The sequence below is a fragment of the Glandiceps talaboti genome, chromosome 21, assembly GCF_964340395.1.
Source record: "Glandiceps talaboti chromosome 21, keGlaTala1.1, whole genome shotgun sequence".
Taxonomy (NCBI): Eukaryota; Metazoa; Hemichordata; class Enteropneusta; family Spengelidae; genus Glandiceps; species Glandiceps talaboti.
The window spans coordinates 1300342-1325341 of record NC_135569.1 but is presented as its reverse complement, the minus strand read 5'-3'; the positions used below and the strand labels follow the sequence as shown (position 1 = coordinate 1325341).

Below are 25000 nucleotides of genomic sequence, written 5' to 3'. Positions count from 1 at the left end.
TTCAGTGTTTACACTATCTTGAGGGTGATTATATCCATATAACCAAGGCACTGCTATCACTCTACTGCATGTAATAACAATAGTTTTGTTTGTGTCTCGATCTTAGTTTGCTGACAGCACATATTCCACAGTACTAATATTCAAAGTTTGACATACATGTACATTGATTTTTAATACTAAAAACATGCGTTATTTGAATCATTCCTCTATCTTCCTGGGAAGTACTTCTGATGTCTGGAACAGCATATGATTTGGTAGTATATTGACACGAACTACTTACCTGGGGAGTACTTCTGAGATCTGGAACAGCATATGATTTGGTAGTATATTGCCACGAACTACTTACCTGGGGAGTACTTCTGAGATCTGGAACAGCATGTGATTTGGTAGTATATTGCCACGAACTACTTACCTGGGGAGTACTTCTGAGATCTGGAACAGCATGTGATTTGGTAGTATATTGCCACGAACTACTTACCTGGGGAATACTTCTGAGATCTGGAACAGCATATGATTTGGTAGTATATTGACACGAACTACTTACCTGGGGAGTACTTCTGAGATCTGGAACAGCATATGATTTGGTAGTATATTGACATGAACTACTTACCTGGGGAGTACTTCTGAGATCTGGAACAGCATATGATTTGGTAGTATATTGCCACAAACTACTTACCTGGGGAGTACTTCTGAGATCTGGAACAGCATATGATTTGGTAGTATATTGCCACGAACTACTTACCTGGGGAGTACTTCTGAGAGCATGTGATTTGGTAGTATATTGCCATGAACTACTTACCTGGGGAGTACTTCTGAGATCTGGAACAGCATATGATTTGGTAGTATATTGCCACGAACTACTTACCTGGGGAGTACTTCTGAGAGCATGTGATTTGGTAGTATATTGCCATGAACTACTTACCTGGGGAGTACTTCTGAGATCTGAAACAGCATATGATTTGGTAGTACGTATGCACAGCTTTCATCTTCTGTTCTGGCTATCCTGTCTCTCCAGGCAAACAATAACTTGAAAGCATGGATCTACAGAATGAATTACACAAAACTTATCAGGATTAAAATTCAGTGGACATCCAATGTATGAATTCAAATGAAGTGCTGTGTTTGTTTTCTTACAAATCCCAAGTTTCAAACATACTTGGAGAAAATCTTCGTTAATCTCAGGTCTGAAACAAATTTATTGTATGTTTTTTTGTGTTACTGTCGAGGGTTTGGTAGTGTGGGCCCAAAGGCATGTGTGTATAAAATGATAACTACCCAATGTTCATTATGCTTACCAAAGTCACTTAGATATATTGACCGATTGATTGATTGATTTTCAATAATTGTTTCTAGCGATATGCTGTAGATGATGATAGTGATATATTCTTCATAAACAAATGGTATTGCTTGTTTGTCCAAAAGAGGGCGCCAAACACACAAATTGAATTGCAGTGATTTTATTGTAGGTGTACATACCTGTTGTGAGTTAAATGTCTTCCTGTTTTTCCTCAAAAGATTAAAATACGACTCTTCGTTGAAAAGTGGTTTTTGATATCTCTGTTGGCGAAGGAGAAAATAGAATGAAAAAAGATATGTAATATTTCATGAGAGATCTCTACCAGAAGTAATCTAAATTATTAGACCTAATTTCAATTTCATGACTTTTGAATTGAAAACAATAACTTCATTCGTTCTTTGGTTTCAACACTCATTAGCATATTAGCTGTGGTGTAATTTGCATGTTAACAGATAAGGCACCTGGGATAGTTATCAGATAATCTCAATTCTACTACTAAGTTCTATAACATCATTAAAGCCATTCGTGTATTCAATTACCTCTATCACATCAATATGACATTTACAACAACTTAAATGTCATTATCATTGCATCTGGAATGCCAAAAACCAAGGAACTGTTTCTTCAGTAACTGAAACACTGCCAAATAAATGCTTGAAGACATTGCAACTAAATTTACACAACCTATCAAACACCAAACGCTGTAAGGATTACAAGTAGGTGCCTCCAAATTAAGCGATAAACCATTCATTCATCAGATTTTTCCAAGATATCTACATCATGGAAAACATGACATTTAAAAGTAGACAAACCTTCAGACAGACTTGACTACTTCTTGACAACACTGTTCTCAGTAAATTCTTCCCAGCATTCCCCTTCTCTAGGAGTTCATTTTTCATAACATCATAAATATACAATAAATAATGAGTATCTTCCCTGGCGTATCGAAGTAGTTCCTCTGGTAGTGGCCTGAAAGAAATACAGTGCACAAATTTACAACAAATATTCAATCTGACTACTACTCATTGAAAAAGGATTTTCTTTAGATTAATTTTGACAAACTGCCAATATTTTGAAAATGGGCTTTGAATAATTACCCAGTCCAACAATTGGCTCATATATTATAATTTTTTTTCAACTTAATCTTGGCAAATAGCCAATATTTTGAGGGTTGACTTTGAATAATTAAAGTATCAACCAATCAGCTGATAGAGGGTTTTTTTGTCAGACTAATTTTGGCAAACTGCCAATTTTCTGAGAGTTGATTTTGAATAACTTATCCACCAATCAGCTCACATAAAATATGTTTTCAGTTTGATCTTGGCAAATAGCCAATATTCTGAGAGTCGATTTTGAATAATTACCTAATCCTCCAATCGGCTAACTGAAACTGTTTATCAGCTTGGACTTGGCAGAAATGATTCAGTAAATACGCTAATGAGAATTGTGAGAAACTGAGCACTCTTGATGCCTGACCAGTATCAAACATATTGACAACATAAAGACCAAAGTCACGTTGTAACCAACCAATATCCATATCTGCACCATGAAAAACCTAGAACATGGAAAAGAGAATAAAGAGAAGTTAGAAGAGAAGTTAAAAAATCTACTATACAGCACTTACCCTTTCAGTTGTTCGTGATCATGAGAATAAGTACATTTCCCATAATTTTGGGGATTGTAGACACAGACATGGGGTAAAGACACAGACATGGGGTAAAGACACAGACATGGGGGAAAGACACAGACATGGGGAAAGACACAGACATGGGGGAAAGACACAGACATGGGGAAAGACACAGACATGGGGGAAAGACACAGACATGGGGAAAGACACAGACATGGGGGAAAGACAAAAATCTCACTGAAACTTGTTCACACACTCATTCACTGTCACATATATATTCATAATTGTTTATTTGAAAGTAATAAGCACTTATTTAAGCACTTAGGAGTCATGAATACCTATGTATGGCTATAACACATACATATGAGTTGAATGCTAGTAGACAATACATGTCAATAGCAAATACCTCAACTGAACAATTATTGATGAACATTTCAACTGTGTGTTTCCCGCCAATTGTTAGTAATTTATTTGATATAATCTCATGTAGTGACTCTACACAACCCAAGTTTTTTTTTCAAAAAGACCTTTATTTTCAGCAATGGTGTTCTTCTTTAAGTTCATCTGTCATATATGTATCTGTCACATGACCTTAACAAATCTATAATATAAATACTGTTACATGGTAACTTACCTTGACAATATTTGGGTTTGTAAATGGTTCGTTTAAAATGTGTAAGTCACTTCTTAACTCCAGTGTGTCCACGATGTAGTCTTCCTCTCTGGTTGATATCTGCATTAAACATGTAAAACCCTGGAAACTTCTGTAGGAATGGTGCTGAAAATAAAATGAGTACATTAAGCATGTGAAACCATGGAAACGTCTATGAAATGGTGCTGAAAATAAAACCAGTATTGACTTTCATTATTCAAAATATGACGGACAAACTTGACAACTTGAACGACTGAAAGTTATATCTGAATCAGTTAGCACACACAATCACTTTTGGTATAAATAAGGTACTTGTGAACAGCACTCCAAGTGGCCAGTTAAAAAGTTCTTTTGTCTTTCTGATAACTGAATATTATTGTAATACATGTATGGGCTAATTATAGTTATTACAGTTCATATGTAAGTCTAAGCATACATGAACATTTACATCAAGATTATCTCTTTTGCAAATGGCATTACATGTGGTACTACATAAACCAAAATATATTTACCTCTAAATCCACGGCAAATTCTTTCTGTTTATTCAATAAATCACTGAGTTGTTGTAGTTGATCTAGAGTATTAATCATCTTCAGTTGTGTGTCTGTCAGTGGTTTGTACTTCTCTGGATCTCTACTTTCTAGCTGTGATGGTATTGGCTGTAAGTGATCAAGCTCATACTGGTATGGATGACCACTCCTGTAATGATATGCAAAATTATTTGGTATGCAAATCATATGTAAATTATGAGAATATGCAAATTCTAAAAATATGCAAACTGTGTAAATGTGAAGAAGTCTACAGATATGCAAATTCTATAAATACATATACATATGTCTTCTTGCATACAAGCGGCAAATAAACACAGGTGAATGTGATGTTGCCATCATTTCAGATGGAAAACATCTGTACACTTTCCTCTTGCAAGGCAAGTGAAGAGGAGAAAAAGAGTATCTCAGAATAATTTTTATTCTCATAACATATTCTCATATTTTGTCAACCTAAACCAGATTGATTTTCATCAAAGAAATTAATTTGTTAATAATACTTACATGTCAATAACATCCCCTGTTTCCTGTTCATGGCGTTGTTGATGTATAAAGTCTGCCAATGCTGCAGGTACGTCTAAATCTTCAGGTTTGTCTATAGATGCTACACACCCAGAAAACAATATTATATACTTATTACCTATGGAGGCACTAGGAGACATCTGTACCACAGGGCTGTTATGAAGCAACTATTTCCCCTGGCTAAAAGCTGAGGGAAATCCTTGCTATGTAACAGCATAAAGGGTAATACTAGACATCTACTAGTGCCCAAATAAGGCAAGGTGGTAATACTAGACATCTACTAGTGCCCAAATAAGGCAAGGTGGTAATACTAGACATCTACTAGTGCCCAAATAAGGCAAGGTGGTAATACTAGACATCTACTAGTGCCCAAATAAGGCAAGGCGGTAATACTAGACATCTACTAGTGCCCAAATAAGGCAAGGCGGTAATACTAGACATCTACTAGTGCCCAAATAAGGCAAGGCGGTAATACTAGACATCTACTAGTGCCCAAATAAGGCAAGGTGGTAATACTAGACATCTACTAGTGCCCAAATAAGGCAAGGCAATAAGTGTTTTTAATAACACATCACATTCTCATCAGACACACAGTCTTTCCATAGACAAAGCAAATCAATGACAGGACTCTCGTTCTATATGAACAGTACCTTAGGGAAAATAGAATGTGACTAGTGTTCTCTATATGCAAATTGAGATAATTATGGGTCAATACTCCTTACTACATGAGACCATAGAGATTAGTGGTTCCCCTCCACTGTCTATGGTGACACAATTTAAGCCAATCACTGAAGGACGTACAAAAATGATGCATTATAAGTTGTATTATTTCTCCACTCATAAATAATTTACCTAGCATATCTAGACTACATCACTCAGCCTTCTTCCACTGAAAGATCTCTTACCAAAAGTCTTTGTAGATCTTGGAACACAAAGAAAATGAGAAATGATTTTAAGTGATAAGGTTTGACTATTCCATAAGAGTTGTCTTTACCTCTTCCTAAAGGTTTCTGTGCATTAGGTTTATATTTGATAATTGGTACAAATGGCATATTACTGTTGTCAACTTTCTCTCTGAATTTCATCTGTGGTCTCTGGATATTCTTAGCCTGCATCAGACGGAATGTACCACTTTTACTCCGTTCATGAGACTGAAGACGAAAAAAAGAAGAAAACCATCATACTTTTCAATTTCAAATTAGTTCTTAAATATGAATATAAATATATGATATAATTAATATAATCTAGATTAAAGGCCAATGTCAGAATCCCAGGTTCCCACATTAATACTATGTTATGAATGGACCAATAGGATCATTCATATGTTCTAAAACCAACCTTTACGATAGTTCTAGCAGACAACTGTTTTTTTCACCAAAGAATTTGAACCTAATCCGATATGAACAAAATGAGATATATCACTATACATTGACAATCTCACCTTTCTATTCCAACTTGATACCACAATATTGTCCTTAGCTCCTGGTGGAAGAACTGGTTTGGCAGTTTTATTAATACCTGATGCTTCATCCAACATTGTACTCTGTAAAGGAACAAATCAACAGTTATCTTAAACAGCTTTGAGGTCACTCACCATATTCCTATTACCCACCTATCACAAAAGGCACCTCAATTGAGGAAAACTAAGGGCCAAAATCACATGGCAGAATTGATCAACAATATGTGGTTATACAATTCTATGAGTTCACAAAAATGATTTGATTGAAACTACGTTAAGAGAATGCTATATCTGGTTGAAATACAACCAACATTTACTCACAACAATAAAATATAGCAATGTTGGTTTGATGTTTGTCAAGACAGACATTGTAATGAAGCAATGTCAATAGTGGCCATAGGTTGCAATGTGAAGGCTTTAATCCTATGCGCTTAAATGGCTGCAATGGATTGTATGCTCCCCGGGGAGTTGAGGAAGACTGAAGGGCCGTTGTGCTGTTCTGATCCAAGCCAGGGGTAATAATTGTAAAGCGCTTTGAGCACATTGTAGGAAAACGCTATATAAGAACCCAACATTATTATTATTATGTTAGACCTACCACTCTTTCTAATATAATATCATTAGCATCAATGATGGCATCCATTTTATCATCAATTTCCACAGTTCTACTGTCTTCTCTCACATTACCTCTTACTCCTTGATGTCTCATCATATCGGTAATACTGCAAGTAAAATAAAAACAATCACTTTTGGTATGCTGTTAGTATTACTATGGAAAGTGAGCTATCGGCAAGTAAAATAAAAACAATCACTTTTGGTATGCTGTTAGTATTACTATGGAAAGTGAGCTATGGGCAAGTAAAATAACAATCACTCTTGGTATGCTGTTAGTATTACTATGGAAAGTGAGCTATCGGCAAGTAAAATAAAAACAATCACTCTTGGTATGCTGTTAGTATTACTATGGAAAGTGAGCTATGGGCAAGTAAAATAACAATCACTCTTGGTATGCTGTTAGTATTACTATGGAAAGTGAGCTATCAGCAAGTAAAGATACAGTTGTTGTTTCATGTTGTAGGGTACACAAGAGGGTACAGTAGTTCCATTATTTTATTTGTACAAAATCACACGTTTGCTTCCAGTTAAACACCGGAACAAAAAAAAGTACAAAAACAGAAGAAAAACCCTCAAAATCACAACAAACTCTACAAGTATTGCAGCTAACAAGAACTGAGATACTCACTTATCTAGTAATTTTCTGCCATGATCAGTGTAGAAATCTCTGATATTATCAAAGCTAGAATAGAACTCATAATCATCACCTGTGGCTGGCAAACTATTTGAACATTTAGTAGCTTGCATCAATGTACCCAATGCTTTCTGTAAAATAAGACAATATTAGTCACATATGTGAATGAGTTAACAAAATCTCTTTATGATCTGAAGGACCATGATTTCATCTCTATTTTTGTAACAACCTGTTTGTTTACAAATCACTTCCTTATGTGCAACATGAAGGTAGAAAGACTACCTTCAATCCATACATGTAGGTACAAAGTCTCCATGATCCATGGACAGAAATAAAATGATAATTGATATATACTGTTTTTATACAGTATATACTGTTATACAGTAACTTTGAGACAATGATGATTGAGTTGCAAACACAGACGTGATCTATGTTATTGTTGCGCATGATCATTTTTTCCTTTTTTTAAAAGACTAAACATGGTAAAGTAGTTTTAATAATCCAAAATACCCATTTCTAATCCATATTTTGACTTATAACTTAAGTTTATAAAATTATACATATTCTATATTATAAGTTATAGGTTTGAACTTTAATTAACAATAGTGATCGGAATAGACTCACTATGACCTGCAGTGGTTGGACATTATTCTACACGCGTCCCTTGAAACCAGTTACGAAAAGCAACGACGTGTATAATTAAGAACACATGTTGTGGTCTGAGGCTGAGATATGTAACTCATTCCGATGGTACAACTACAAATACAATAATAAAACTCATAGTCGCTAGTCACTCCGCGGTTCTCTCTACGAAATACGATCATCACGATGTATATTAAATGCAATTACTACATAATCTAGACGTTGGTTGTACTTGATCTATCTATGACGATAAACACTCACCTGTGCAAAGCTGTTCACATCTTTGTATTCACCTAAAAATGGTTCAACGTCAGACGAGCCCAGTTGCTGTGATGTACCACTGCCTTCCTGTTTCTCTGTATCCTCCGCCATTTTAAAACATGTGCTCACAGAATACGTCACGGGTCAAAGTGCACACACGAAAACTTATGAACTGAGATATTTGTATACTATTACTAGTATAGTAGTATTAAAGGAACAACAAGATTTCCCCCCTGACCATTTAGACGATCGTCGTTACAGTTAGTTGATCTACGTCGACGGTAATCGCGAAATATATTAATCAAGCGAGGCTAAATCATTAGCAGGTGAGTGCGCCCTCAACCAAATAAGTATTGAAAAAGATCGCTGAACAACTGTGGAGGTTTCATCCGGAGTTCGTAGCGAACGACATGAACTTTTATCTATTACAGTGTTACATTAAACAAATGCCAGGAAAAAAACACCCAAAATCACGCACAAGTTCCAGAATATGTCCATTAAAACCGAAAACAGCTATCTCTACAGAGTTGGCCGCCTATATTTCATGAAAAAGAATGCATACTATGTCGCAAGAACAATCGCCGTGAAGTAATTTCCCTTTAGCATGTTTAGGGTAAACTTACTTTGAACAACACGGCCAATATATTTAGTCACACCAAATTACACACTAATATTACCACACCTTAATAACACACGGAGCGTAACTACTTACTTGTTTCTACCTTGACGTCTATTCTTCGAGTGCCGGTATTTGGCGATCCGGATGGCAACGTCGTTCCTGACATCAAATTTGCTCTAGAAATAAAGACAGACGTAATTGATCATAGTAATCATGTTTCTAATAACACCTTCCTAGTCATGTCTCCATGTTGAGTGTTCAACAAAATAGTGTCTCAATGTTTTATCCTGTTTTTCGCTATATCTAGTCTATCGTTACGATTTATAACCACAGTCTGGTCATCCATCCAGACTACGCTATATCAGGCAAGCCTAATTTATTGCAATATTCTGTTTACAGTGGAATATAGCTAACTGAGGTATCATATGCCACGGTAGTAATGTCATTATCATCTCAGATCAAAATACTAGTATACCATGTGGTAGTATGGTGAGGCACAGACAAGTATCTCTTACTTGTCTGTGGGCGAGGTAACTTTTATAGCAAAAGACTGCAGACTGACACAATATAACAACACACATTTTTTCATTGCTATTTCAAACTTTCTTTTTTGGGTGTCGATATGATGTAAGTTAATTCTTAATTTTAGTTTTTTTATTGTTACTTTTATTTTTTGGGTTTCTTAAATGTCACAAGGAGCAATGTGAACAACATCGCCACAGATCTTCACGATGTGATGCCGCGATAAAAAACAAAGGAAGTAAGATCTACCTATTTCATCGAATCGAGGCGCTGCACAGAAATCGCAAAGCATTCTGGATCGTCGTCCATTTTGTATTTTCGTGTTGAAGAACTTCACTGCTGAAGTCACATTTTCTGCATATAAATTCTCAGTGGAAGGGAACAAAATGCCAGATCATTTGGGAAATGATATGCGAAAAGTGAAGAAGGAGGAAGAGAAAGAAGACAAACCGATACAGTGTAAGATGAATTCCCATTTCCCATTTGCTTCGTTCGTGTTTTTGATGCTGAGTCACATCACCCGGCCTCGTAATCTAGCACTTCTGTCGATCAACACTCGTCCAACTTATTACATTATTGTTTGTTTTGACTGTTTCGATTAAATTCGATTTTTTAGACGAGTATCTTTATGTGAAAGATGTTGTAGATAATTTGATCTAAAAACAAGTACTTGTGAAGTTACTGAATATTGTTGATAGGACACTTCCTGTTTGGATTTTATTTTGATTTCATCCATCCATCCAGTCACATCACATGTGACAAGAATTATCTATAATACACTAGTATTATTCATAGAGTCATATACAACTTTTACGCTTTCAACGACCTATTACCTGTTTATATTCATAATTTAAATTGGTCAGAGTTTCTTATAAATATATATAAATTGCTAATGGTACCGTTTCTAGGATTTAGGTCAGTTATAATCCAGTTAGTTTGTACACACACACACACAGTTGGGACTGGATTCTGACATGGAGAGAAACAAGAGAGAATGTTTACAGACACCCCTTTTTTGTAAAAACAGAACAGCTGTGTTGTTGTCAGGCTGTGTGCATTTGACAATCTGTTGTATTTTGTTATGAATGAATTATTATATATTTTTTGTATATATTAATTTTCCAGCTCTTGATGAAGGGGATATTGCTTTGTTGAAAACATACGTAAGTATTTCTACCCTCGTAAAATTTCATTCTTATTGGCTTTACATTATTTGTTATCAAATTTTCAATCTTTGCAGAAAGAGTATATCTTCATCAAACCAGTTTTGTACTTAGGCCCTTCAGTTTGAACAGAAACAGTGAGTGAGTCTTTAGGAAGAATTGAAACAAATCAAATACACATATTTGGTGTCAGGATCAGATACCAAGTTAATATGATATGTGGTTTAGGTTATTGTAAAAATATTGAAATATGAGAAGTAACACAGGTGATTTATGGAAGTCTTTCCAAAGAACACTCACTAATCTGTACTCATGTATTTTGTGTTTAAATATAAAAATGATTTCAGAAGAAATATGAATTATACTGACACCAGTTCATTGCATGCATCATGTATAACACAATCTTTATAAGTGATTTGAGGTGTGTTGATCTTACTAGAGTTTCTGTCAAATTTTATCATGTTGATATTTTGATTCTTTTCAGGGTGTCGGAGCATATGCTAAGTCTATCAAACAAGTTGAAGAAGATATTAACAACATTACAAAAAAGGTTAATGAACTTACAGGTATGTGTGGCTATGCACGTCATAATTAATATAGAAATCATAATAAATGTATCATTTCTTAATATTTATCTTCACAGTATGAACACAGGGATCATTAATAAAGTGTATTTATAATGCATCTGTTCTCCTGAGAGCTACAGATGCTAACAATTATAATCCCAGTCCCTGGCACAGATCTATAGTGGCACACTAACCATTTATACTTCAACTCCTAGGGGAGTGTACAATCCATTATAGAAATAGGAATTGATCACATTCATGTTTATGATAGACCAGCGGATATATCAACATAGAGAAATTTATGTCTTCAACAGTTCACTGAGTGAACTGCCACTGACTACCAAACATAGAAATTAAATCCAAACCTAGAGTATCGGTAATGCACTCATTGATACAAATGATCATTTTCACATACATGTACATACAAAATATGATGCAGTCCCAATTTCAAATGTTTCCAGTATTACATGAGTGCTTGTGTTGTTCTTGGTGGTTGTACTTTCATGTGTGCAGTGAGAAACACTGCAAGAATGACTGCTAATATTTCAAGTGCTCACACTGTCATAATACATTCAATACATTTCTCACAGGAATCAAGGAATCTGACACTGGACTTGCTAACCCAGCATTATGGGACTTAGCAGCAGACAAACAGACATTACAGAGTGAGCAGCCATTACAGGTAGCAAGATGTACTAAGATTATTAATGCAGACTCTGAAGATGCCAAGTATATTATCAATGTTAAACAGTTTGCTAAGTTTGTAGTAGATCTACATGACCAGGTAGCACCAACAGATATTGAAGAAGGAATGAGAGTTGGGTAAGTATGCTAAGTATATTGTATTGGGAAGGGAATTTAGCATTGCACATGATTTATCCACTATTATCCATTACTAGTTAACCATTGAGGATTAAAACTTTAGTTTCACCAACCAACTCATTTACACTTCAGAATGTGACAGGGTTGAAATACATTTTGATATTTTCAATTTTTTGTAACTGAATTTTTACTTTTCTGTATTTGCCAGGGTTGATCGTAATAAATATCAAATTCACATACCATTACCACCAAAGATAGATCCAACAGTAACCATGATGCAGGTAAGTTTACTATATAGTACCTGACTATAGAACTCCTGTGTGAGTTTATAAAATGTCAGAAATAAAGTTTACGTAGACAAAAGGACTTGTCATATCTTCTGTCAAACCCAATAATAAATCTTGAATTGACTCTCCAGAACCCAAAATTTACAAAAAGAAACATTATACCCTGCAGTGACATTCCCTGTTAAACCCTACACTAGGTGTAACGTGGGTACAGTGTGCCCTCTAAAGATAGCCAAATTTGTTGTGAGTCAAAATGAGAAATACTGGGATTTCTTGCGAGTCACCACATAGTAAGAGATATGGGAACACCAAATTTTGGTGCCTCACTAAAATTGCATGCGTCAGTGACACATCAGATTGGCTTAGAGGGCACACTGCTGCTGAGATATCATTCTATGGATCAGACAACCAACAATATATTGACTGTAAATAGTAAAATACCAGTAATTAGACATTGTACAACAGTACATGGTAATTTGAGGTTGAGTGTATTCATAAATGTGGATAACACAGAAATCGGTTTACGGGTTGAATTACCCTATGTAATGGCATGGAAACATCATTTGAATTGCATCACTACATCAGATGATAGTGAAATATTATTTTATACTCAAAAACTTAAAATATAGTGACAAAATTAACAAACCCAAATGACTGATGAACGGATATCAATGAGTACATGACGTGTACATTTTGTATTTGGGCAAAGTGTGCCAGAACGGGATATAGAAAAGTATTGCATGGGGTTGACGCACTCACTCTCAATTGAATTGAAAATGGAAATGGTGATGAATGGGTATATGATAATAATGTACTAATATCAATTATTTTCTGTCTTTCTAAGGTTGAAGAAAAACCTGATGTAACATACAGTGATGTAGGAGGCTGCAAAGAACAAATAGATAAACTTAGAGAAGTTGTAGAAACACCACTTTTACATGTAAGTATAACACATTTTGATTTACAGGGTTATAACGCTTGGTAAACTTTTTGGCATTTAGCTTTCATTCTGTCTTTCTTGATGATCCTCATCAGAATGACAAATTCTATAGTTACAGCTGACTGTCCACTAGATGGCAGTATGGTCAGCTGATTGTAAATGTTATGTCTAATTAAATATTTGCTTAGCTCTTCCTGTATATAGTCTAGTAATTACGTACATGTCATGAAGCAAAGATTTTGTATGAAACATTTTAAATTACTGTAGATATACTACTATAAGCCTTGAAATGTGATATGTTCTTGTTATCCATTTTGTAACTATTTCGGGGGGGTGGGGGGGGGGGTGAAGGTGAAATCATTGTGTATGGGTGCCCAGATAATCAACAATTACCAACATAGATGCCAACAGTATGGCTGTACATGAAGAATTTAAAAAAATGCATGTGAAAAGCTTCAGGAGTTTCTAAAAACTGCACTATTAAAAAAATGAAGAAAGCAGAAATGTGTCAATTAGCTTAGAATTTCATTGAGAATAATTTCAATTATTGTCACAAGACTTGATTCTGGCCCTCACTTCCAATCAAACATGAACTTACAATAGCGCCTCCCAGTGGCCAAACAGTATAACCTTTTGTTTGTTTGTCTTCAAAAACTAGATTGGATGCCTTTTCATGTTCTCTGAATCACACATGTCCCATGCTAAGTGTCACACATCATCTTTGTTCTATTTCAGCCTGAAAGGTTTGTCAATTTAGGAATAGAGCCACCTAAAGGAGTGTTATTATTTGGACCACCCGGTACTGGTAAGACGTTGTGTGCTAGAGCTGTAGCCAATCGTACTGATGCTTGCTTCATTAGGGTCATAGGATCAGAATTAGTACAGAAATATGTAGGAGAGGTAAGAAGTTATACAGGTGTGATTCTATGTGTCATGTTGTACCTAAATACTGCCCTCTATAGTGTTAAAATGGTAATGTTTTAGTGACACAAAACCGAAAACTAATGAGAAGAGTGACTGTTTTTAAACACTCATGGGAACAGCCTTAAAGCTGGACTATTCGCATTTTTTAAAACTGTTTTGTTATAGAAAAAATGACATTCACTATATTGTACACCCTGAATGAATCATAGCAATGTCATTGTGTAGCTGTATATTCTAATAAGGTATACAATAAATCCGATCAAATATATTTTTGGGTCCACACCATAAAATCAGTGCTCCCCAACACCATTAATATTTCACCCTGTGACTGTACTACCTAATTGATGACAGTGACTATACTGTTGATTGTCTGATCAAAATAGTCATACCATGATAAATATTAATAACAGCTAGTGTAGCTTTGAAAATTATTGGTTGGTCAGTCAGTCGGTCGGTCGGTCAAAACAAAAGATATAAGAAAAACAACTAAATGTGTGTTTGTGTGTACTATGTTGTTGATGAATTTAGTTGACAACGAATCATATATATATATATATAACAGTTTGAATACCTCCATTATGACAATAGAAGTCAGCAAGACACTAAACTATTTTAAATATTGAAACAAGGTCCCAAATTTCAGTAATAGATGTTTATCACCCAGATATACTTTTGATTCTGCCATTTCAGTGACATTTTATGTATGGCCCTAGCTTAGAAGGCATTATTTTACATGTCTACAACAATATCAATCATAAGTTATAGGTGACACTTCAGCTTAGAGCAGCAGGGCTCAAAATTAACTATTTTCTTTAGTAGGTCTAGTTGGCTACCAATTTCAGAAATTGGTAGCCCAAGGATGGTGACTAATAGTCTCATATTCCTGAACTGAAAACAGAGTTCCTCTATTGAAAATACATGTATGTGTGGACACAGGACTACTGTTAATTTCGAGCCCTGTGAGCATATGCAAACATACAAGCACAATTTGCATGCAATTGTAAGTATGCTTGATCAGGTCTTCTGAAGACATTAATACTGAAGAGAGAACATGATGGCTCACACTACATTGCAAACATGTACCTTAATTCAAGCATAAATGAACAAATGAACACATCCAAAATTAAAACGTGCTCATGAATGAAACTCTCGCAAATCAAAATTCCACTGAACATGGTAACTTTTGTTTACTAGATGTATACAAGGTTATCAGTTTAAGTATCTTGTACATTGAGATTCAAAAATAAATGAACCCAAAATTCAAACGTGCTTATGAATGGAACTCTCACAAAGCAAAATTAACCATACATGGTGACATTTGTATGCCAAAAGTTCTCAAGGTCATTCATCCTTCAACATCACAGCTGAGTAGTCCAGTGACCTTGGCACATGGCCTCACATGTAGGCAAGAAGGTCTGTGACCAGGCAGGCAAATCAACACTTTTACAGTAACTTTTATGGTATTGGATTACACAGATACATTCTAAATATTAGTGTATCCCTCATTTAACACTTCTTAATTTATCCTGTTAGTTTTAGTCAACTTAAAAAGGACTGAGACCCTTTTTTATACCAAAACAAGGACTGTTGACATATATAAGATAAATTGAAAGTGAGGATATTATTTTTGTTTCACCAGAAAGTTTATATTGTATATTTAAGTAGAAACCATTGATTAACTGTGATGCCATAACATTGTACAGTACGGTTACTTTTCAAAATAACACTGTAGATTTAATACTACTAATCAGTCAGTTATTTCTAGATATATTTAAAGCTGCATTAACTGTAATGGAGTGGGGGGGGGGGGGGGATATTAATTTTGCAATAGTCAAGCAACAATATATTCACTGAAAATTGTTAAAATAGCAATAATTGAATTTTGTACATGTTTAATAGTTAGAAGCCGATTTCATCCATAAATAGTAGAGTAACATGTTGAAATCATGATCCTTTTTTTTTGGGGGGGGGGGGGCTAATTTTGGGTACAGACTCAAAATTAATTTGATGGGCTTTATTGTACCATATTGTGTGTACAGCTACACAAATATATTTACCCACAGGTGATTCAACACTGTTCAAGGTGTACAATATTATGTGTACATCTTTATATCTATTTTTAAAAACTTGCCAGTTACAGCGAGGGCAGCATTAGTTACACAATGCTAAAGTAAAGACAATAATACAGAAGGTACTTCCTATGCACCCTGGCTTTAAAAAAAATTCTTTTTAATTCTCATGTATTGTATATCATATACCAATAATATACTTTGTTGTGTAGGGTGCCAGAATGGTATGAGAATTGTATATCATATACCAATAATATACTTTGTTTTGTAGGGTGCCAGAATGGTATGAGAATTGCATATCATATACCAATATGTACTTTGTTGTGTAGGGTGCCAGAATGGTATGAGAATTGCATATCATATACCAATATGTACTTTGTTTTGTAGGGTGCCAGAATGGTACGAGAATTGTTTGAAATGGCAAGGAGTAAAAAGGCCTGTTTGATTTTCTTTGATGAAATTGATGCCATTGGAGGTAAGTTAATCAAACTAATAAACTAAATTTAGTTATAAGTGATCAAGTAGGCTCTTTCAGCAGAAACCTGAGAGTGCCATTTATTTATTTATTTATTTATTTATTTATTTATTTATTTATTAATCTTTCATATACAGACACCATTTCAGTGCATTAGCACTGTTCTCCCAATGGAATCTGTTGCAAGATTACGTACACAGAAAACAAACAAAACAAACAAACAAAAAGGACAAACCAGGACAATATAGATTTCAGTTTAGCAAATTTCTAAACTTTCTATTTTGGAGCCCCTTAGGTCACTAGTATTTTCCATGACTGAAAAATATTGGGGAATATTAAATATCAAAATGTATTGTTAAAATATTGTTAAAATACCAATAATTAGACATTGTACATGTCAATTAGAGGTCTATTTTATCTAGAAGTAAGAGTATAGTAAGTTAAAATCACAATTAATTGGGGCATGGGGCATTGCTTTTTCGGTGCAGACTCAATGTGTACTGCTCAAGAAATATGTTTACCCACTGGTGATTCAATACTGTGTGGGATGTATGAAATTATGAGTAAGTCCTAATATTTAACAAAACAGTTTAGAAAAAAATGTTCTAGTTACAGATTTAAATCTTGATATATATCCAGAACAACCCCAAAAATGTTCTAGTTACAATTTTAAATCTTGATATATATCCAGAGCAACCCCAAAATATGTCAAATTTTTTACTAAAAGTTTAAGTGGTTGTACTTGTGTTTTTGACAGGTGCTCGTTTTGATGATGGAGCAGGAGGAGATAACGAAGTCCAGCGAACTATGTTAGAACTAATCAACCAATTAGATGGTTTTGATCCACGTGGTAATATCAAAGTTTTAATGGCAACAAATCGACCTGACACACTTGACCCTGCTCTAATGAGACCCGGTAGACTGGATAGAAAAATAGAATTTGGACTCCCAGACTTAGAGGTAGTGTAATAATGTCTTGGACTTTGGATGATATTAATTCAACTTTTCCAGAATGTCTATTATACACTTGTTGCCTGGCCTTATTCATCACTAGCAGACATCTATTACCATGAGGCCATGAGTCATGTTATGTAGTAACTATTTCCCAAGGCTGATAGCTCTGTTTACTGGCTTTACTTGGTCTACAGCAGTCATGAAATTATGGCCACAGAGAAGACCAGAAGCACTCATTCAAATATCCCGAGTACACAAAACTTGTACTCATATGTCCTAGGTTCTGTTATAGACTTGACTTGTCTTGCTGGGTTACACTACACTTGTACTCATGTGTCCTAGGTTCTATTTCTGGGTTACGTAACACATGATATTAAATGTTTTGTATCACTGTTGGATCATATCACCATAGTCTTGAGATCAGCTTATATCTTGCTCCAGATATTCACTATTAGTTGACAATGATCCATGGCATACATCTAAAATCTTCCTACATACACTCATTTTTAGCTTTTATCGATGACTGTTTGAAATGTTTTACTCTTCTTTATTCCAGGGCCGAACACATATTTTCAAAATTCATGCAAGGTCAATGAGTGTAGAAAGAGACATCAGATTTGAACTTCTAGCAAGATTATGTCCCAATAGCACAGGTAAGAATAAAAGAACCCCCCCCCCCCCCAGCATTGTGTTCGTTAACAAATACATGTGTCTTTGATGACCAATGGGTTACAGTAAATGTTTACAACCATACGTCATACCTGTGTATGTATTACATACTATGAAATAGCACAAGTAAACTTGAGAATCTAACATATCTCTACTTTTTTTGTGTGTTCCATACAGGAGCTGAAATTCGTAGTGTTTGTACAGAAGCTGGTATGTATGCCATCAGAGCTCGAAGAAAAGTTGCAACTGAGAAAGATTTCCTTGAAGCCGTCAACAAAGTGATCAAATCATATGCCAAGTTTAGTGCGACGCCTAGATACATGACATACAACTAAACAAAACATTCTCAACTATAGATGTTAATACATTAGAACCAGGATTTTTTACTTTGTTTGCCTGTTTTTTTTACTCTTTTTGAGGGTAAATTATAATTTAAGGGGAACACCACTGCAGGAAGTTGAGACATTTTCACAACTTTGGGTCTTATTATATATAGATGTCTACTGACTCCCATGAGTCAATGTGTGTCTATGACAAGGACATCCACTGAACAATGGATGAGGAATAAGTTTCAACTCAATGTTTCCCAGCAGTCTCTTGGGTAATGTAAGCAGAATAAAATTATGATATAACTCCAGAACTCTAAGTTTACAAAAATGCCTGTATTTCCTACTGTGGTGTCCCCCTTTAACTAACTTTCATGTAGAAGAAAAACATCATCAGCCACTCCTGAGTCAAGGCCCTAAGTAGTACACCAAGAGTGTACAGTGATAGAAGTAAACTGACTGAAGTCCCTAAAATTCATCTTTTGGATTCAAATCTGATTAAATTCACTACATAAGCTGAAGTTAGGAAACTGCATACTTACACCATAACAGAACAAACAAATGAGTTTTCTGTGTACAAATTATCAATTTATTGATTTGTTGAGTATATTAAACCCAAATTTATGTAACTTTGGTAAATTTTAACATGCAAACCGCATCAAGTAACTTCTTACATGGAAGTAGGAGAGTACCCATCTCAAATTTTTTTGAAAATGGTCAGTTTGACATCTGAAACAACTGAAAGCACAATAAATAGCGCCCCCATTGTCAAAAATTCACATGATTCAGTTTGCATCATTCCAGTATTTGTTAGAGGACGCTGTTTACTGTTAAGGTCTCTGTGTATTATTGACTTTCAAGTGTCGCGTCAACCTAATAAAATTGTAATAGTTTCCAGTTATCTGTTTTGTTTATTTCACTCTTTGATTGTGTGAGGTGTTATTGTAATGCTACAAGAGTACTGATGGTCTTTGTATCTGCCATGACTTTATGATAACAGGTATATAAACTATAGACATGTGAATGATGTATTGTACTTCACAGCAGACACGTACCAATATTACTTCCATTTATCATTCTTGCATGTACAGGGACGTCAGACATTGTAAAGTCAATATCAAAGAAGAAGGCTGGTCACACTTATTTCTGTCTAAACTATATTATATGATTACTGCTATCAATTTACATATTATTTTCATTATTTTTGTGGATAAAGTAGCATGTTGTAATATACACAACTTTGGTGTAAATAAGCCCAACTGTACTTGACACATGTATGTACGGCTACTTTGGGGATTTCCTGCAAGTGTTCATGATGACATCACAGCTATCCCAATTTCTCTCTTGACAAAGATCAAGAGTAGCCCTGTTTATTAATACCCTTTAGGACTATTTCCCAACAATTTTAGATGGCACACACTCGGAGTATCTTCTCAGGGTGGTCACTATGCAATACACAATATTTTGGATACCCAACTTACAGTGATTTGATTCAAGAAGCATCACAAGAGGGTATGAGGAAAATGATGGCTAAAATCATATAACAGTACACTTAGCAGTTAACAAAATATCGCTAAATAAATCTTTAGACAGTTTCTTGAGATAGTAACACCAAGACAAATCTCTGAACTAGAGAGGTTCTTGAGATAGTAACACCAAGACAATTCTCTGGGTTAGAGAGCTTCTTGAGATGGTAACACCAAGACAAGTCTCTGGGTTAGAGAGCTTCTTGAGATGGTAACACCAAGACAAGTCTCTGGGTTGCGAAAAACTAGGAAATGGTGATTCATTCAAAGGAAGCTATCATACTCAACTTTGACGACCACTTTTAGTCTAAAAGCTGCTTCTGAACAGCGCTCCTAGTGGCGAAACTGTAGAATCTTTTGTCTTTGTGATAGCCAGCATTGCCCTCTGTACTGACTGGGATGTATTTCGTCAACAAGGATAAATATCAAATTTCAGAGTGGTTATTTCTAGAAACCACTGTAACATATGCTTTAAAGTAGCCGTCAGTAATTACGGGCCGGGGTCAAATTTTACAAATCTGTTATCGGGGAGAGCCACATTTTAGAAAACGGGAAATTTGAGGAGAGTCACATTTTACTTTGACGCCTTTTTATATGATTATCTAACTTTCATTATTTTGTGATGTACGCATCCAATCGCTACCACCGCTATCACATCCGACAACTGCCACCATTGTAACGGGCAATCATCGTATAAATATCACGCTGCCAACCATGCAGTGAATACATATTGTTAGTAGTGGTGCACGTGTGATTAGTGGAGTGTGCCTCACAGGAATAAAAGGGGCCGGGGAACAGTGTGGAAAGATATCAGGACGCATATGTTGTAGAGTTAGTGGGGATATTGACCTCGGTCCAGAGAATGTCAATCGTGCATCTATAGAGTATTTTGGAGTTCTGGCCTTCAACTCTGCAATGTACTCGGATCCAAACACAGGAATAGCTTAATACAATGCCTCCACACTGTGTTGGTAGCAGTGGTAAAACAACCAATGCTTTTAAAATCATCAGTGTGGTGGCAACGGTGGGATTAACTCCTCCCCATATATTCTGGGACTTGTGTCTTTTTTCAGGTCTGAAAGATATTTGACCCATAATTTTGAAATATTTGCACATAGGGGAGGTAATGCGTTAGAGAAAGTATATTGAGGGAGACCGCTTTTTAGAAGACTGGGTGGGGCTGGTCACATTTTACGCGATATACTTAGCTTGATACCCCCTCCCCTCTGTAAATACAAGACTAGCTCCCTATGGTTAGCGTTTGTAGGCTAATAGGTTGTTATATATTCATGCATTCCCAAATCATCACAAGACCTTTACTATCGTATTTGACAGTGTCAATTGGGAGACTCCTATAGGAGTACACATAATTTGCATATAAACGCTAAATATTAATTGGCAATATATATTTATTGATTAACATTCTCACATCTATATGTAAATGTGAGTACGGTGCAGTACATATTACGTGGATAAGTCTGAGTTGCTTAGAGAGGTTGAATGATGACCAACGAACCGTGTAGTTTTTAGCTTCCAATACCTTCTTAGAAATAACATTTTCGTCGTCGCCCCTTCAACGACTCATCAGTGTTGGGAGTTCCCAATGTTTTCATTTAAAGTGCCCACCACGTTGTAAAAACCACAAGGCTATTGTCGGCAATAGTTTGTTCGGTTTGTTCGACCAAGTACGAATCCGTAATTGTTAAGCGAAAGAAAACCCTACGTCGAATATTCCCTCTCTGACTCTGACTGCCTGCCTGCCTGCCTGCCTGTCTGTCTGTCTGTCTGTCTGTCTGTCTGTCTGTCTGTCTGTCTGTCTGTCTGTCTGTCTGCCTGCCTGCCCATCTCTCTCTCTCTCTCTCTCTCTCTCTCTCTCTCTCTCTCTCTCTCTCTCTCTCTCTCTCTCTCTCTCTCTCTCTCTCTCTCTCTCTCTCTCTCTCTCTCTCTCTCCGTACATATAAATGTTGTAGTGCATGAGTTTTTATTCACATGTTTTCATCATAACATAGAGGATGTTGTCCATAGTGTAAGTAAAGAGTGAATATTAAACGGCATATACTCGCTTCTTTTCTGGAAAAGTCATTAAAATATTGAAAACTAATATAGTTTGACTGCCGTGTATTTGTTCTCCTGATGGCTACAACATGGCTATGTGTGGATGAATGCCTCCCGACGGACCTGTCCCTATTCATGGTGTTCTTAAACGTAGACCGCAAAATGTTCAGTGTGTGTGCGATTTGGTTGAAATTGTACCTCGTTCCCGTGACTTTGCTTCGAAATCTGAAAGTGTTGGCAGAGATGTTTATATTAACCGAGATAGAGGCCATCGAGGTTAGTTTACAAACCACTACTTATACTATTAGTGTTAGAAATCCTATATCGATTTCAGAGAGAGAGAGAGAGAGAGAGAGAGAGAGAGAGAGAGAGAGAGAGAGAGAGAGAGAGAGAGAGAGAGAGAGAGAGAGAGAGAGAGAGAGAGAGAGAGAGAGAGAGGGGGGGGGGGGCATTCAGACTGACAAACGTGGACAGAAACAAATACAGAGACATACATACACATACAGACAGGCAGGCAGACAGACAGACAGACAGACAGACAGACAGACAGACAGACAGACAGACAGACAGACAGACAGACAGACAGACAGACAGACAGACAGACAGACAGACAGACAAAGACATACACGTGAATGTCAAGAGACATGTAGAAAGAGCAATGCCTTTCAATTCTAAGAATCCGATATTAAGTCAACGGTTACCCTGCTAGACACCGACAGACAGTATGCGATGAACATAAATATAGTGTCAGGTACAGACATGGGTGACATGCGCAAGAACATGCAAAGGGCCTACATACAATTACAAGTTAACCGGGTACAGGTAATGATAAAGTACACATCTTTGGCATGAAAGTAACTATATGCCGACATTCTGTCATTACTAATATTCTTCTAATGTACTTTACATCTAAGGCCATGAATGTGATTTACTGGAATGAAATTCATTACCTTGTTTCTCATATAACAACTCAAAGGGGCTATAAAAGTCGTTAGCTACGCACGTTCAGTCAGCTTGTTTTGAATTCTTATCTTGTTCTACAGAATCATTATATTATGGGCTAACTAATTGCAAATAAATCTTACACCAGATGTGAATACTTCCCCTTCTGCAATGAGGTATAAACAAAAAGATATATACATTCATAATATATTTACCTCAACAGCTCTCTTTCTCTCTCACTCTCCCTCCCTCCCCCCTCTCCCCTCTCTCTCCCTCCCCCCCCTCTCTCTCTCTCTCTCTCTCTCTCTCTCTCTCTCTCTCTCTCTCTCTCTCTCTCTCTCTCTCTCTCTCTCTCTCTCTCTCTGCCTGTTTCTGTCTCTATTTCTGTGTCTACGTGCGCGTGCCACCCCCTCTCTTCCTCTCCTTGTACACCCCTGTCAAAAATATACAGCTGCCCCGGGACAATGTCTGACTTTGACAACCGACGGCATCTTTCCATGTACATCTCTCAGATCTTACCGCCCAGTTGCATGGATAAAAGCTTGTTCGTGTTTAAATAAATCATCCTTCCACTTTGAATAAAAAACAAATCTATCATTAGAATCAGAGAAATTGCGTTATCGATATGGTCCAGAGATCTTACGTGTAGTGACAAAATGCCGACAGTTCAATTACTTGATTTACATGAATTTCAGCGGTACTTCTTTTACCTTTGATTACACTTATGACCCTAGAATCCCTTGATCAGCAGCGTGAACGCGTACTTTCACGAACGACGAATTCGAAGATAGCGATCCGTCATAGTACTGGCATTACCGGGATAATCAACATTGAACGTGTCGGACTCAAACAAATTTAGAATTTACTGGAATTACAAAAAATTGCTTTATCATCATGTCGGGAAAGTGGTTGAGATTATCTCTGGATTTATTTGGCAACAACGACAGCTTCGTAAACTCCTTATTAGCGGTATCTTACATTCAGAGATAATCTCTATACCGTTGATGAATGATTCACCAAGCCTTTAAAACTAGGTATATCCGTCAGTCTCGTTAGTGAAATAGGGAGTGGACATACGTTACAGAGGGGAGGGGCGGTATTTTTCAGAAGTCCACGTACGTGAACAGCCTGACTCTCCTCCAAGACCTTGCACAAAAATCACTGACCTCCCCCTCCGCTGTCATTGAAATATCTATGACGTTCAGAAATATCATCGTACAAAAAATAGCTACCCACAAAAACTTGCATGGAAAATTGTGACCCTACCCCCAAAAAATGCCCCCCCCCCTCCTCTTTGAATGTGTATGCAATCCCTTACTACAATTATTTTTCTAAACCTGATAATTTGTAAAACGCAGAAATGAATACTGGTAAATCTAAAAATAATTCTTCCGTACCTCATAAATTATGTAAATAATATGCGCGCATGCCCCTTGGTGTATTGCAGTACTCATTTCACTTTTGTGAGGCGAACCAATAAATTTGACAGTCACTTTGTAGAAATTGAAGATTTTCTTTTGGAAATTACTAAATTATATGAGCAGAAACTAGATTCCTGTTCTTATATTTCATTTGACGAAAAAAGTCAACTTCTGAAGTAAAATCTCTTGCGAGAAATAATACCGGGTCGATATTTTAAATGAAACGTGTCCGAATTTTCTTCTGTATGTAAATTCTTGTGTACAGACGAGGCCTTAGGACCCGGATGATTGATACATAAGTACGTAAAGATAGTAGAAAATGAAGGCGGTTATCTGGGGTCTCAGATATCGGGCCTTCAGGGAGCGGGTCCATCAGACGTGATACCGGAAAGTTGCTGTAAAACATCCCGTGGCTTTATTCTTTCAAGTTCTTCCGATCTCCGTAAAATATTCATAGATAAAG

The 25000-nt window shown here is 36.1% G+C and overlaps 3 protein-coding genes across 3 annotated transcripts in view; 2 read left to right on the top strand and 1 right to left on the bottom strand.

Moving 5' to 3' along the window:
• The window catches only part of LOC144451691 (exosome complex component 10-like), a 16660-nt gene extending 8292 nt beyond the window's left edge, over nucleotides 1-8368 (bottom strand). Inside the window, exons 1-12 of the mRNA XM_078142592.1 lie at nucleotides 8258-8368; nucleotides 7349-7485; nucleotides 6704-6827; nucleotides 6088-6189; nucleotides 5641-5797; nucleotides 4629-4728; nucleotides 4089-4275; nucleotides 3559-3702; nucleotides 2662-2852; nucleotides 2110-2266; nucleotides 1477-1557; nucleotides 923-1041 (exon numbers count right to left, since the gene is read on the bottom strand). Coding sequence (XP_077998718.1) covers nucleotides 923-1041; nucleotides 1477-1557; nucleotides 2110-2266; nucleotides 2662-2852; nucleotides 3559-3702; nucleotides 4089-4275; nucleotides 4629-4728; nucleotides 5641-5797; nucleotides 6088-6189; nucleotides 6704-6827; nucleotides 7349-7485; nucleotides 8258-8368 — 1610 coding nt within the window. The remainder of the gene's footprint in view (nucleotides 1-922; nucleotides 1042-1476; nucleotides 1558-2109; nucleotides 2267-2661; nucleotides 2853-3558; nucleotides 3703-4088; nucleotides 4276-4628; nucleotides 4729-5640; nucleotides 5798-6087; nucleotides 6190-6703; nucleotides 6828-7348; nucleotides 7486-8257) is intronic.
• A 1330-nt stretch (nucleotides 8369-9698) lies between these two features.
• On the top strand, nucleotides 9699-19487 carry LOC144451772 (26S proteasome regulatory subunit 7). The gene is made up of 11 exons (XM_078142676.1): nucleotides 9699-9857; nucleotides 10524-10561; nucleotides 11046-11127; nucleotides 11718-11949; nucleotides 12158-12230; nucleotides 13081-13176; nucleotides 13912-14076; nucleotides 16557-16644; nucleotides 17402-17604; nucleotides 18155-18251; nucleotides 18445-19487. The coding sequence occupies exons 1-11, from the start codon at nucleotides 9785-9787 to the stop codon at nucleotides 18600-18602; spliced, it is 1305 nt and encodes a 434-aa protein (XP_077998802.1). The 5' UTR covers nucleotides 9699-9784; the 3' UTR covers nucleotides 18603-19487.
• Nucleotides 19488-21071: 1584 nt separating this feature from the next.
• Nucleotides 21072-25000, top strand: part of LOC144451690 (protein Wnt-4-like) — a 40627-nt gene continuing 36698 nt past the window's right edge. The window contains exon 1 of the mRNA XM_078142591.1: nucleotides 21072-21143. Coding sequence (XP_077998717.1) covers nucleotides 21072-21143 — 72 coding nt within the window. The remainder of the gene's footprint in view (nucleotides 21144-25000) is intronic.

Bases quoted from the DNA above. Each gene is read 5' to 3' on its own strand.
- LOC144451772 (XM_078142676.1), top strand. From the start codon at position 9,785: ATGCCAGATCATTTGGGAAATGATATGCGAAAAGTGAAGAAGGAGGAA. The intron at 11,128-11,717 runs GTATGTGTGGCT...CATTTCTCACAG, and splicing joins AAAGGTTAATGAACTTACAG to GAATCAAGGAATCTGACACT. The intron at 18,252-18,444 runs GTAAGAATAAAA...TGTTCCATACAG, and splicing joins ATTATGTCCCAATAGCACAG to GAGCTGAAATTCGTAGTGTT.